At 38.4% G+C, this 16,073-nt stretch overlaps 1 protein-coding gene across 1 annotated transcript in view; it reads right to left on the minus strand.

Moving 5' to 3' along the window:
• eif2b3 (eukaryotic translation initiation factor 2B, subunit 3 gamma) overlaps window positions 1-16,073 on the minus strand; it is an 80,262-nt gene that overhangs the window by 59,452 nt on the left and 4,737 nt on the right. Inside the window, exon 3 of the mRNA XM_062022877.1 lies at window positions 4,780-4,937. Coding sequence (XP_061878861.1) covers window positions 4,780-4,937 — 158 coding nt within the window. The remainder of the gene's footprint in view (window positions 1-4,779; window positions 4,938-16,073) is intronic.

Genomic DNA, 16,073 nt, shown 5'->3' on the forward strand with positions numbered 1-16,073 from the left:
TGTGTGTGTGTGTGTGCGTGTGTTTAAAAAGCTGAATTGAAGCAATTTAAAAGTTAAATGCTACTCAACTATGGATGGGGATTTCTTGTGTTTGTAATTTCCGTAATAGAAAAATTCTAAAGCACATGGAGAAAAGACAGAAGAGAAAATCTGATTGATAATGATTAAATCACAATTTGGCATTTGGATTAATCACAGGTTATTACTTGCTTGCAACTTAAAAAAGAGCCCAGTATTTGGATTTTATTGTCAGAATGTCATACAGGAATATTTTTAAAGTATTTTTACCTGAATGCACAACATTTATTTGCTCTAAATTTAGTGACAGTTCCATTTAGTCAGGGTTTATTTTGAAGTGAATTTGCAAGTCCATTCACTCATCTTTGCACTGATGTATGCATTGACCTGCTCACTGACTGTATAACAACCCACGCCGCCTGTCACATGATCACCCAAGGTTAAGGTGAAGAAGAATGTCAGATCAAAATAAACTGTGTGATTTATCTGGGTATATACATAATTTATGAGATTATTTTTTGTGATTGACCACAGGAGTTACAGGAGCCATATGTACGAATTTTATGTCAAGTCATCATTAAATGGCCCTAAAATGTCAAAAGGCATTAATAAATCATCTTCTTTTCCAATACCTCTATACTGATGACAATAGTTCAGCCAGGATATGCTCATTTCAAAATTAGATGTAAAGCCCCGAAATATTGTTATTGTTTTCATTTTGACGCCCCACCCTCCACCGTTTGACCAATTAGAAAATTTGTGAGTGTGTCACATCCAGGTGGCCATCTTCGTCTAGCTACTGCCACTGGTAAAGTTACTAAACATGTTAGACCTAGTCCATTTAAAAGTTACCATTCTCAACTTATTCATGACAAAGCCAGGAACAAAACCGGGATCTGTATCAGGGATACCTTTGAAAGATGGAGACCATTGAAGGCGGAGAAGAGTTCCTCCTTGATAGGTAAGTAAGGCGTTTACGTTTTCTTATTAATTGAAACAAATGGAAATGGACATTTGGTATGTAAACTATATTGTCCAATACAGTCTATAATATTGTCTAACAAAGCTAGTGTGTTCCTGCAACCAATGCTTAGTGTGATGGTGCTTAGCTCCTAGTGTAATGCTAAGTATGCTAGCCCGTTCAATGACACATTGACATACAGGCTAACGGACATATATTTCCCCCGTTTGCCTGTATGTTGATGTGTCATCGAATTGATACGGCAAAATATATTTTCGACAAATAAAACCTATGTGGATATGGGTAGTCCATCCATCCATCCATCCATTTTCTACAGCTTGTCCCTTTCAGGGTAGCGGTCTCAGCTACATTCGGGCGAAAGGCAGGGTACACCCTGGACAAGTGGCCACCTCATCACAGGGCCAACACAGATAGACAACATTGACACACTAGGGACCATTTAGTGTTGCCAATCAACCTATCCCCAGGTGCATGTTTTTGGAGGTGGGAGGGGCCTATCCACAGGTGCATGTCTTTGGAGGTGGGAGGAAGCTGGAGTACACGTGACAGGGAGAACATGCAAACTCCACACAGAAAGACCCCGAGCCCAAGGATCGAACCCAGGACCTTCGTATTGTGAGGCACATGCACTAACCCCTGTTCACCGTGCTGCCGGATATGGGTAGTGTAGTTTACTTCTCCAAAAGTGATATGCTGAGGAAATGGGTTCCAACATTAGCACGGCTGTCATGGCAATGTGAAACGTATGGAGAAGGCCAAATAACATGATAAAATAATTCCTCATTGGTGTTTGCATATTGTGGACTACATGTACCAAGTTATATGGCAATCTGAAAGGTTTGAAACTGTAGCCTATTGGCATACCTTGGTAAAATGTCTCCTCTTTAGTTTCGGGCGTACATTAGGCTGCTAAGCATGCGCTACTTATTTTCACCAGTATAACCATTGCTAACGTTGGTTGTAGTTGGTTTTAGTTTTTGTTTTCTGATAGTACTGACAATAACCATTTGACTGTTGTGATATTGTACGCAGGCATGACCTACTTCTTTCTGAAAATAGCCTAATTTCTGTGTCAAATGTGTTGATTAGAGATTTGTTATTGACAAAACGCTTGTCTATTCAGCTGTTATGGTCCTAGCACCTCAACTCTTAGTAAGAGGAACTGGAATTTTGAAGTTCCTTGAAGTAGCCCAGTCCATACAGCTGGATTTGGCTGTGTATCTGGCAACCTCAGTCAGGGAGAGGGGGAGGGGATACAGATTTTTGATTATGATTGCAGTACCATTTCTGGCCAGAATCCTACATATGGCTCCTTTAACTTGTTATTTTTGACAGCCATAACTTGTATAGCTCTTTTTTTCGGAGAACAAAAGTGCTACACACCGAGAACCCAGGATTCATTCACATTATGGTGTTGGTCAGCTACATCTGGAGCCACAGCTACGGTGGGGTCGATTGAGGCATACGTGGCTGACAAGTTTACAAGTCATGCCAATGGCCTCGGCGACCACCAACAGACATTTAGTCTCATTCATACAACAGTGTGGGCTGCATTAGTGACTGTAATGGAGAGAGCGGGTTTGAACCGTCAACCCCTGGTTTCCGAATGTATTTTATTTTTTAATTTAAGTATTTATTTGACAGGGACAGTACAATTAAACATTGCTACCCACAGGTAACCGATGTCCAAGTACATAAGACTTCTAGCCACAGGCTAATTTGCAACCCTTGTCCCTGGTTAGGCTTTTAAAGAAAAGTTGAGAAAAGTGTAAAACACATACCAAAGGATTAAGACAAGTACAAAAATAAAAACACATTGAAAATAATTGGCCCCATTTGTCCACACTACATCCAGTTCTAGTGCTCACACTTCTGATTTTCCTTAAGTTACTCTTTTAGTTTTGTGGAGAAAAGTTGAATGTCCAACTGTGACTTAACCACGTTAAACCCAGATTCCGATCTAACAAAGGTCCAAACTCATTCTCCTTCTATGCCACATCAATATGGAATGCACTCCCAACAGGTGTAAAAGAAAGTGCATCTCTATCCTCCTTCAAAACCGCACTAAAACAACACCTCCAGGCAACTTCAACCCTTGACTAACACCCTCCCCCTTCCACATCCCACCTCCCTGGATTGTAAATAACCAAATGTAAATAATCAAATGTATTTCTAATGTATATACTTGTTCTTATGCTATCTGAGCTCACTATGTTCTCTGCTCGCTGTACATATCCTACCAAGTCAGACCTACACTGTTTCAATGCCCATTTCTCTGATGATGCAATTGTTGATGACTGAAGTGCTGCGATCAACCAAACCCTCCTCATCCCACCCCCCGGATTGTAAATAATGTAAATAATTCAATGTATATACTCTGATGATTAACTTGTGTGATGACTGTATTATGATGATAGTATATATTTGTACCATGAATTGATTACGTGGACCCCGACTTAAACAAGTTGAAAAACTTATTCGGGTGTTACCATTTAGAGGTCAATTGTACGGAATATGTACTGAACTGTGCAATCTACTAATAAAAGTTTTAATCAATCAAAAAAGAGTTCCACATATGTGAGAACTTCACTGAGAACACAGACTGACCCAGAGTCATACTTGCCAACCCTCCCGTTTTTAGCGGGAGAATCCCGATATTCAGCACCTCTCCCGACAAACTCCCGGTATTCAGCCGGAGCTGGAGGCCACGCCCCCCAAAAAAAAAGTCTGCCGCAGCTGCGATTGGACCTGACCAGCCTCCGGGTACAAGTACTGGAGTACCAATTGCTTGCCAGGGAAGATCTTCCCCAGGAAGCAAGGATTGACCGGTTTTGGGCCATGCTAGGGAGAGATGGAAGATTCCACACTCTCGTGCATTTGATGAAAGCACTTTTGTGCGTGCCACACAGCAATGCATCATCAGAGAGGGTGTTCAGCATGGTTAGAAAAATAGTGACAGAGAATAGAAAGAGGATGGACAATTCAACCCTTAACAAAGCATTGTACTTTCAAGTACAACAATGAGTAGATGAGTGTTGTGTGTGTGTGTGTATATGTGTAAATAAATGAACACTAAAATTCAAGTATTTCTTTTATTTATATATATAATAAAATAAATAAATATATATATATGTATATATATAGCTAGAATTTAGTGAAAGTCAAGTATTTATATATATATATATATATATATATATATATATATATATATATATATATATATATATATATATATATATATATATATATATATATATATATATATGAAATACTTGAGTTGGTGAATTCTAGCTGTAAATATACTCTCCTCTTAACCACGCCCCCCCCACCCCCCCACCCCCGACCAAGGGCCCCCCCCCCCCACCTCCCGATATTGGAGGTCTCAAGGTTGGCAAGTATGCCCAGAGTGGTCCGCCACCTTTTCACTCTACAGCTCCCACCCACTGCACACCTTCACTACTGTACTGTATTTCTTGACACATCACATCAGGGGCTAATCCATTAAGACACTTAAAAATAGCTTTTAAAAATGAAAAATGTATAAAACTATCAAAACTCATCATGTTATATTTTTGAGTAATAAGGCAGTGATGATGATGATTTCATCTAGCTCCTGGGCCACTGCCACTCTTAGAATCCTCTTTAACCATTTAAAGTTTGGTTAGACAAATAGGTTTCTTGGTTCAATTTGATCATTTTAGTTGTTATTTACGTTTGTTTTCTATGTCCTACTATATTGTCAAACATATTGTAATTAATTGTGCGCGCGTTTCACTTACCTTGATCTTCTGCTGGATGTGTCGGAGAGCGTCGGCAGTGCCCATGTCACCATCTTCCTGGATACAAACAACGTCCAGTTTCATTTTTACCTCCATCTTCAGTTTTGTGTCTGTGCTCATCATCTTCTGGACCTCCTTGGTGGTGATTACGATCACCTCTAAAAACAAAGCAGAGCACAACTGCCGAATATTAGTGTAGAGCTACAACTTTATTAAGTGTTTTAGGGAAGTGTGGGAAAGAAAATGTTTTCTCTATTTAACATAAAATTTAAGGCGTCACAAAACAAATACAAAAAAAAGCACACTAACATGCGATTTCACCCAGTGAGTCTTTGCTGCCATTGTTCTATACCTGCTGACTGCCGAAGCCTCCAGTGAGGATTGCTGACTATCAATAATCAGCTTGCAGCAGGAAAGATTGTATTAAGATTAGATTAGAAACGTTTATATTTCTACTTTGTTAGTGTGATTATTCTGATCTGTGTGGTAAGAAGCTAAAAAAGTTTGGGACTGTCTAACGGTACCGGAGCTGTCATTCCAGTGTTGTACAGTGTTAGATCGATTACCAGAAAGCAACCTGCATATTTACAGTGCTAAAAACCAGAAAAAAGGTAAAAATCTACTTTGGCAGGCAGGCAGCTGATGCTATTTTATATGCTTGACTGGTATAAAAAAAGTTGTATTCAAAAACATGGTGTCATGTGAAAAGATGTTAGTGTAGCTACAGTTTATATGTTAATGCGAACAAGTTTTATCTAAATATCAAAACACTAATTCTCCAATCAACAGCTTTTTAAGTGTGTATGTGTTCAATTGTTAAATAAATACAGTACACATTTCAGAAAATGTATACTTATTCAGGTTATGTAATGTGCTTTCTACTTTACTATTTGAATGTCAATGATTGTTATAATGCATTCATTCATACTTTGTATTTTTGCTCTTATATTTAAAACTGTAACAGTTTTAAGAATATTTTTAAGCATTTTACTAATTCACACGTGTTAAAAGTGAAAATTTCAGTGTTGATAACATGCATTTCTATACATTTTAAAAAATACTAAACATCACGGCAAGCAGAAAACTCATTGTTTATTTCAACTATTTCCTCCATCGAGGCTATAAAGTGTGATTTAATCTGATTACTTGATTAATCAAACAAACTAATTAATAGTACATATGGGTAGTCCATCCATACATACATAAATGTACAGTTGAGTGAGTGAGTAATAAATATTTTCAGGCTTTTAATTCAAAATAACTGTATTTTTGGACCTTACATGAAGAATGACAGAGAGACCATGGGAAGCCATGTCGTAGTTTTTAGCACTTCCATATCGAGTCTACTGACAGATATAAGTTAAAACTGTACGCTACTTTGTTTTAGGAATGCGGAGGACTTTAGCATGAGTGTGGATGCATGAGCCAGTCTGCCCTAAAACAAGAGGATAGAGAAAAATAAGGAATTTTGTGACTACAACTTTGGACTACAACTGAATAAAAATGTCAGACTCGCACCAAGCTCTTCGGGGAAACCGCTACCATATATGGCGAGATCCACTGAAGTAACAAGGGCAAAATACATCCCTCAAGTCTCAAATTCCAAACGGCTCGTTTTGAGCAAGTTTGGAGGACGGCAAGATTATTTTATAAATATCTCCTCAATTGTTAGATTTCAAATTGTTGGGACTTATGGGGATCTCGAAACACAAAAACAGGAACTATCAGGTAAAAAAAAAGTTTGTTTTGCATTAAAGGGCTGCTTCAAAGCAAAAAAGGAAAATGATGAGTATAATAATAATTATGAACAGTGTGATTTATTTGAAAAGTAAGCACAGCAATTGTGCCAGAGAATCACAATTTCAATTCTAAACAAGAAACATCCCTAATATCCACAATAGGAATATTCTTGAACAGGTAAGACTCTGCATCCTGCTGCTATAATATGAGACATGATAGATCTGGCATCTCACTAAACACCTTTAAAAAGTGCTCATATCACAATTACATTTACTCAATTGACTACAGTGAAATCTGGAAGTTAGAATATAATCATGACACAGTGGCTGGGGGACAGGCTGTGATCCAAACTCAGTGGACTGCAGTATGTATGATTACAGGATCATGTCACATGTCCATTAGTATAAACCCCCAAATGAAGCTTCAATTCAAGCAGATAAAAACATGGGCAGACCTTCTTAAATGTGTCTAGGAATTGTTGCCTTGTCTGTATAAAATGGTTTGCTCACTCGCTGTGTCAGCCCAGTAAAACTCAATTGCAGGCCTTTGGCTGACTGGCAGCACACTTTAAAAACTGCTGGCCACCCAGGGTGATAATATATATATATATAGAAACATACTTTTGTTCAGGGCAGTGTGGAGCAAACAGCTTTTTACAATGAACAGCCCTGTTTACTGGCAAGAACAGCATACTGCAACAAATCCTTTATAAGACCAACGTTTGTGGATGTGGACATGTTGCCACACCTTAGTAGTAGTATGTGGTCAGGAAACACACATACATCAGGATAGCAGTTTAAGTGTACATTTGGACCTCACACAGTGAGTGCAACACACACAGAATGTTTTCCAAGCAGCAGGAGGAGGTGTTCAAATCATTTAGTGTTAGGTTTCTTCTTTTTTATTATTGAAAGTTACCTATTTGGACTAGGGATAGGCGACATGGCCTAAAATGAGTGAGGTTACGAGATGTGCCAAGGTTTCGAGGCGTGTGTCAAGTAATTTTCCGCAAAGCCTGTATGGAGGTTTCCTTGATGTACAAACCCTGTTTCCATATGAGTTGGGAAATTGTGCTAGATGTAAATATAAACGGAATACAATGATTTGCAAATCCTTTTCAACCCATATTCAATTGAATGCACTACAAAGGCAACATATTTGATGTTCAAACTCATAAACTTTTTTTTTTTTTTGCAAATAATAATTAACTTAGAATTTTATGGGTGCAACACGTGCCAAAGTAGTTGGAAAAGGGCATGTTCACCACTGTGTTACGTCACCTTTTCTTTTAACAACACTCAATAAACGATTGGGAACTGAGGAAACTAATTGTTGCAGCTTTGAAAGTGGAATTCTTTCCAATTCTTGTTTTATGTAGAGCTTCAGTCGTTCAACAGTCCGGGGTCTCCGCTGTCGTATTTTACGCTTCATAATGCGCCACACATTTTCGATGGGAGACAGGTCTGGACTGCAGGCGGACCAGGAAAGTACCCGCACTCTTTTTTTACGAAGCCACGCTGTTGTAACACGTGCTGAATGTGGCTTGGCATTGTCTTGCTGAAATAAGCAGGGGCGTCCATGAAAAAGACGGCGCTTAGTAGGCAGCATATGTTGTTCCAAAACCTGTATGTACCTTTCAGCATTAATGGTGCCTTCACAGATGTGTAAGTTATCCAAGCCTTGGGCACTAATGCACCCCCATACCATCACAGATGCTGGCTTTTGAACTTTATGTCGATAACAGTCTGGATGGTTTGCTTACCCTTTGGTCCGGATGACACAATGTCGAATATTTCCAAAAACAATTTGAAATGTGGACTTGTCAGACCACAGAACACTTTTCCACTTTGCATCAGTCCATCTTAGAGGATCTCGGGCCCAGAGAAGCCGGCAGCGTTTCTGGATGTTGTTGATAAATGGCTTTCGCTTTGCATAGTAGAGCTTTAACTTGCACTTACAGATGTAGCGACAAACTGTATTTAGTGACAGTGGTTTTCTGAAGTGTTCTTGAGCCCATGTGGTGATATCCTTTAGAGATTGATGTCGGTTTTTGATACAGTGCCGTCTGAGGGATCGAAGGTCACGGTCATTCAATGTTGGTTTCCGGCCATGCCGCTTACGTGGAGTGATTTCTCCAGATTCTCTGAACCTTTTGATGATGTTATGGACCGTAGATGTTGAAATCCCTAAATTTCTTGCAATTGCACTTTGATAAATTTTGTTCTTAAACTGTTTGACTATTTGCTCACGCAGTTGTGGACAAAGGGGTGTACCTCGCCCCATCCTTTCTTGTGAAAGACTGAGCATTTTTTGGGAAGCTGTTTTTATACCCAATCATGGCACCCACCTGTTCCCAATTAGCCTGCACACCTGCGGGATGTTCCAAATAAGTGTTTGATGAGCATTCCTCAACTTTATCAGTATTTATTGCCACCTTTCCCAACTTCTTTGTCACGTGTTGCTGGCATCAAATTCTAAAGTTAATGATTATTTGCAAAAAAAAAAAAGTTTATCAGTTTGAACATCAAATATGTTGTCTTTGTAGCATATTCAACTGAATATGGGTTGAAAATTATTTGCAAATCATTGTATTCCGTTCATATTTACATCTAACACAATTTCCCAACTCATATGGAAACAGGGTTTGTAGGAGAGGAGCAGGAAATGATGACATCGCTGCCTGGCCGTACCACGTGACTGCTTCGGGACGCGGTGCAGATATTGCGGGGAGATTCGACAACACGCAAACTCCATTTAAAATGTGGCTTTTTGAGAGTTGCGGTCAGTTCAGAGAAAACAAATAGTTTTTAAATGACGCATCTTTATTTTGTGCCACGTGACGTGGGATCGATTCTCGGCAACGTCAGTTCCCGAATGTGCTTATCACTGTAAACATTACGTTTAATAGGGCAACAAGCGGTATTTATTCTCTTTCAACCAGCCACCAGAAATCACTTTCTTTCTCAGAAATAACTGGATGATGGAGAAGTTGTGTCAAGAAAAAAAAAGAATCGCTTAAAATCAAAAATCAAAACGAACTAAATACACGCATGAAGCTTTGAGAGATTCTACAACCAATTGGTGGTTCAATGGCTCAAGTGGACCATCACTACCTAAACTCTTTTTTGCAGACTCTTGTGATAACCATATATTTATTGTCATATACAGCAGATGATCAACTATTTCAAAACGGAATACAAAAGGTTCCTAATTTGCCTGCTGCAAAATGCGCTAACATATAGCATTATTTCCGGTTGTATTATATTCTCAAAACTATTATTGATCTACTTGTTAATTTAGTTTAACCTTATGCATTTTAATTTTGGTTTTATTTTCTTTCATTTCACTTTGTTGTCTATGAAGCACTTTGAGTCTGCCTTGTGTATGAAAAGCGCTATACAAATAAAGTTGCCTTGCCTTGCCTTTCTGTTGCAACATGGTTCCATGTACACTTATGTTCACATGTACAAAATACTTATTCTTCTGTTGCTTGGATACTTTACATTAGTTTTGGGCAACACCACAAATTTGGGTATCGTGGGTAGTTTTGGGTATGACATTGCTCATGTGGTAGAGCGGTTGTCTACCAACCTGAAGGTTCGATCCTCAGTTATAAATGATAACTGATAAATGGGTTATACTTGTATAGCGCTTTTCTACCTTCAAGGTACTCAAAGCGCTTTGACAGTATTTCCACATTCACCCATTCACACACACATTTACACACTGATGGCGGGAGCTGCCATGCAAGGCGCTAACCAGCAGCCATCAGGAGCAAGGGTGAAGTGTCTTGCCCAAGGACACAACGGACGTGACTAGGATGGTAGAAGGTGGGGATTGAACCCCAGTAACCAGCAACCCTCCGATTGCTGGCACAGCCACTCTACCAACTTCGCCACGCCGTCCCCAGTTAATGTCAAAATATTTCTGAGCAAGATACTAAACCCCCAGTTACTCCCGATGCTCCGTCATCAGTTGGTAAATGTGCTAATTTTGTCAAAACGCTTTAAGTATCTTGAAGGTAAAAAAGCGCTATACAATACAAATCCATTCACCATTAAGATTTATCGATCATTGAATTATTCCATTTTCGATCACAATTTTAATCAGACAAACAGGATGATGGTGTTTACATAAAATATTTTGAGCAAAATAAAGACACTAGTGCAAAATAACTAAATATGAGCAACAATGAGCTCTGATGCAAATCATTTGGTTTTTGCCCCCACCTGTGTCCAGGAACATATTCCGGAGTTTTCATACATTAACAAAAACAAAACGTTGTAATCATAAAAATATGGATGCAATCACTGTAGTATCAACCATACACTGACACCAAGGATTGTGACTTTTGTCACAAAGTGATCGTTCTAAACCAGGGGTCCCCAAACTACGGCCCGCCAGGGTCCAAAGTCCAAAATAAAAAATAAATTAAAACCTGTCCTTTCTAATCCATTTTCTACCGCTTGTTACTCTCGGTGTCTCCTAGCTGCTCAGGCAAATCATATTGTCTAAAAATGCATTTTCCCATTGATAGAGTGACATCATTGCGCTCTAAATATATATATATATATATATATATATATATATATATATATATATATATATATATATATATATATATATAGATATATATATCTATGTATATATATATATATATATATATATATATATATATATATATATATATATACATTGATTGATTGATTGATTGATTGATTGATTGATCAATCAATATATATATATATATATATATATATATATATATATACATACATACAGTATATATCAATGTTTATTTATATAGCCCTAAATCACAAGTGTCTCAAAGGGCTGCACTAGCCACAACGACATCCTCGGTACAGAGCCCACATACGGGCAAGGAAAAACTCACCCCAGTGGGACGTCGATGTGAATGACTATGAGAAACCATGGAGAGGACTGCATATGTGGGTAACCCCCCCTCTACCGAAAGCAATGGATGTCGAGTGGGTCTGACATAATATTGTGAAAGTCCAGTCCACAGTGAATCCAACACATCAGCGAGAGTCCAGTCCATAGTGGGGCCCCTGGCCACATTTTTTTAACCCAATGCGGCCCCCGAGTCAAAAAGTTTGGGGACCCATGTTCTAAACTATACGAGACGGAGGTGTTATTACGGTGCTGAACAGAGTAGGACAAAATGCCCGCCATAAATTTTAAATAGTAACAATAGGTTTTATCTTAAATGCATGTTTCAATGAAATCATTTTAAAGTGCTACAGTAGAAACCAACAAAGCTTACCCATTAAAACAGATAAAATACTACAATTAAAACACTACCAGAAAAGCATAAGAAACACAAAACATGCAAAATAGACGGTTTTCTAACAGTGTATCTATTTATTTTAGATCATACTTGCCAACCCTCCCGTTTTTAGCGGGAGAATCCCGGTATTCAGCGCCTCTCCCGACAACCTCCCGGCAGAGATTTTCTCCCGACAAACTCCCGGTATTCAGCCGGACCTGAGACTGAGTGGGGACAGCCTGTTCTCACGTCCGCTTTCCCACAATATAAACAGCTTGCCTAACGAATTCAAACGAATGGAAACAAGAATTTCAGTTCATCCAGGACAGTTCGAAGGGGAAGGTGTATGTTGCCTGTAAATATGTAGAACAGACTTCTCCATTGAACACGGTGGCCGAAATTATATACTCATCATGAACGGAGAAGTTAAACAGGACAATACTGCCATCTAATGGATAGCCACCGGAACACTGAAATTCAAGTATTTCTTTTATGTAAATAAAATAAATAAATAAATATATATATATATATGAAATATATATGAAATACTCGAGTTGGTGAATTATAGCTGTAAATAACCACGCCCCCAACCACGCGCCCCGCCCCCAACCACCCCCCCCCTTACCCCCCACCTCCCGATATTGGAGGTCTCAAGGTTGGTAAGTATGTTTTAGATATTAATAAAAAATAACTTGTTAAACAAGATTTCTGGGTGATTGTAAGTACTTTTTGAGCACATTCAACAATACCGTGATAATTTTGGTCATAATAATTGTGATATGAAATGTTATATCGTCAATATTTGTATTGATTCGCTGACAAGTTTACATTCGCAAGCGCTCGTTTAGCAGTTAGCATGTTTTATTATATAACCTCCTACATTGTGTAGCATGTGTAGCTATTCCTCGTCCTCTAGTAATAATATAACTTGTAAAAAACATATTTTAGTTGCCGCCTTGGAGGCGAGGATTACAAACGGCTTTGTACTGTGGAGGAACATTAGCAGCTAGCTCGCTAGTGAGTACGCTACATTAGGATGAGAACACGTTTGTTCGCTTGTCGCCGTCAAGTTTGCAGGACACCTCTATAATGCAGTGTTTCCCACACATTCATTTATTTGTGGCGGCCCGCCACGAAAGAATTACGTCCGCCACAAATAAATAAATAAATAAATATATATATATATTTTTTTTTTTTTGTCCTGTCCAGCTTCTCAGGCAAATCATATAGTTGATGCAGATGCCCATATAGGCTGTTCAGATTTACTTTACAAAAGAGAAGTGTAGGATACTTCTCTTGTTGCCTTATTTGTATTTGACCACTACTGTTTTCTATTTATTTGTTACTGACTGTGGCAGGACACCTCTGCCTCTGTTTCACTTTATGTTGCTGGTAAATAATATGGTTGTAGTAGAAGGCTAAAGTTAAATTATTTAGTATGCACTAATTAAATCAGTGTGTGAATGTGTGTGTGTGAATGGGTGAATGTGGAAAATAGTGTCAAAGCGCTTTGAGTTCTTTAAAAAGGTAGAAAAGCGCTATACAAGTACGACCCATTTACCATTTACCATTTAAATGGGCAGAGCTTTAAGGGACATTTTAGCTTTTATATTTTATAAGATATATTTTTTGTAAGAACCACAATTAATAAATATATTTCAGTGAATAACTTATTGTTCAAATCTGTATATAAATATGTACATAAAGTGTTGTAATTATATTGTAAAATGGATGGATGGATGGACATTTCAAACAAAACTGTTATTACTAATTAGTAAGTATACATTTTTTGAGCCTTTTTAGAGAAAATCAAATCATTGTAGTAAATAATGCAAATTACTCGATGATGTCATGATGACCACGCCCATAGCCACGCCCCCACCGCCACAGGTATCTTGGCAGTTTATGGGAAACACTGATAATGTGTCATCAACATGCATTATCATGATATGGCGATGGTATTAAAAGATCTATTGTTGGCCAAATTCATATGATTTCAATCATATATTTTGCGCAAATTCATATGATTTCAATCATATATTTTGCGCAAATCTAATGTGGACAGTTTATATCTCTCTATGGACACTTTCCTTAGTAGTTTCTTCCAGCTGCACCTTAGGGGCTGCAACATGGCCATTAAAAATGTGCCCTACCCACAAGATAACTGTTCAAAACTGGGTGGAAATCAGCATATTCTTGTCTCAAGGTGCCACGCATTACAACAATATGCAGTAATTTAATTTTTTTTTTAAATGGCTGAATGCAGACATTCTGATCTTTCGTCTACATCATGCTGTTAAAGGCCTACTGAAACCCACTACTACCGACCACGCAGTCTGATAGTTTATATATCAATGATGAAATCTTAACATTGCAACACATGCCAATACGGCCGGGTTAACTTATAAAGTGCAATTTTAAATTTCCCGCCACACTTCCGGTTGAAAACGTCTAGATATGATGACGTATGCGCGTGACGTTAACGGTTGATACGGAAGCATTCGGACCCATTGAATCCAATACAAAAAAGCTCTGTTTTCATTTCATAATTCCACAGTATTCTGGACATCTGTGTTGGTGAATCTTTTGCAATGTGTTTAATGAACAATGGAGACTGCTTAGAAGAAAGTTGTAGGTGGGATCGGTGTATTAGCGGCTCGCTGTAGCAACACAACAAGGAGGACTTACTTGGATAGCAGACGCGCTAGCCGCCAACCGCATCTGTGATCGGGTGAAGTCCTTCGTCGCGCCGTCGATCGCTGGAACGCAGGTGAGCACGGGTGTTGATGAGCAGATGAGGGCTGGCTGGCGTAGATGGAGCGCTAATGTTTTATCATAGCTCTGTGAGGTCCGGTTGCTAAGTTAGCTTCAGCGCCGTTAGCAACAGCATTGTTAAGCTTTGCCAGGCTGAGAATTATTAACCGTGTAGTTACATGTACATGGTTTAATAGTATTGTTGATCTTCTGTCTATCCTTCCAGTCAGGGATTTATTTATTTTGTTTCTATCTGCATTTGAGCCAGATGCTATCACGTTAGCTCAGTAGCTAAAGAGCTTCGCCGATGTATTGTCGTGGAGATAAAAGTCACTGTGAATGTCCATTTCGCGTTCTCGACTCTCATTTTCAAGAGGATATAGTATCCGAGGTGGTTTAAAATACAAATCCGTGAGCCACAATAGAAAAAGGAGAGAGTGTGGAATCCAATGAGCCAGCTTGTACCTAAGTTACGGTCAGAGCGAAAAAAGATATGTTTGCACTGCATTCCAGTCCGTCACTCTAACGATCCTCATCCACGAATCTTTCATCCTCGCTCAAATTAATGGGGTAATCGTCGCTTTCTCGGTCCAAATCGCTCTAGCTGCGTTGAAAACAATAGGAAAATATGAGGAAGCGAACAACCGACTACGTCACGCTACTTCCGGTAGGGGCAAGGCTTTTTTTTATCAGAGACCAAAAGTTGCGAACTTTATCGTTGTTGTTCTATACTAAATCCTTTCAGCAAAAATATGGCAATATCGCGAAATTATCAAGTATGACACATGGAATGGATGTGCTATCCCCATTTAAATAAAAAATTTCAGTAGGCCTTTAAACTAAAGAAAAAACTGACAAAAGGTATACAGTAGTGTTGTAACGATACCAATATTTTGATACCGGTACTAAAATTATTTCGATACTTTTCAGTACTTTTCTAAAAAAAAGGGGACCACAAAAAAATTGCATTATTGGCTTTATTTCAACAAAAAATCTTGGGGTACATTAAACATATGTTTCTTATTGCAGTTAAGTCCTTAAATAAAATAGTGAACATACTAGACAACTTGTCTTTTAGTAGTAAGTAAACAAACAAAGGCTCCTAATTAGTCTACTGACATATGCAGTAACATATTGTGTCATTTATCATTCTATTATTTTGTCAACATTATTAAGGACAAGTGGTAGAAAATGTATTATTAATGTACTTGTTAATTTACTGTTTATATCTGCTTACTTTCTCTTTTAACATGTTCTGTCTACACTTTTGTTAAAATGTAACAATCACTTATTCTTCTGTTGTTTGATTTGGGTATCAATCCGATACCAAGTAGTTACAGGATCATACATTGGTCATATTAGGTTTAAGTTAAAGTTAAAGTACCAATGATTGTCACACACACTAGGTGTGGTGAAATTTGTCCTCTGCATTTGACCCATCCCCTTGTTTACCCCCTGGGAGTCGAGGGGAGCTTGATTTAACCCCCAATTCCAACCCCTTGATGCTGAGTGT

Source organism: Entelurus aequoreus, linkage group LG16, assembly GCF_033978785.1.
Source record: "Entelurus aequoreus isolate RoL-2023_Sb linkage group LG16, RoL_Eaeq_v1.1, whole genome shotgun sequence".
NCBI classification, from domain to species: domain Eukaryota; kingdom Metazoa; phylum Chordata; class Actinopteri; order Syngnathiformes; family Syngnathidae; genus Entelurus; species Entelurus aequoreus.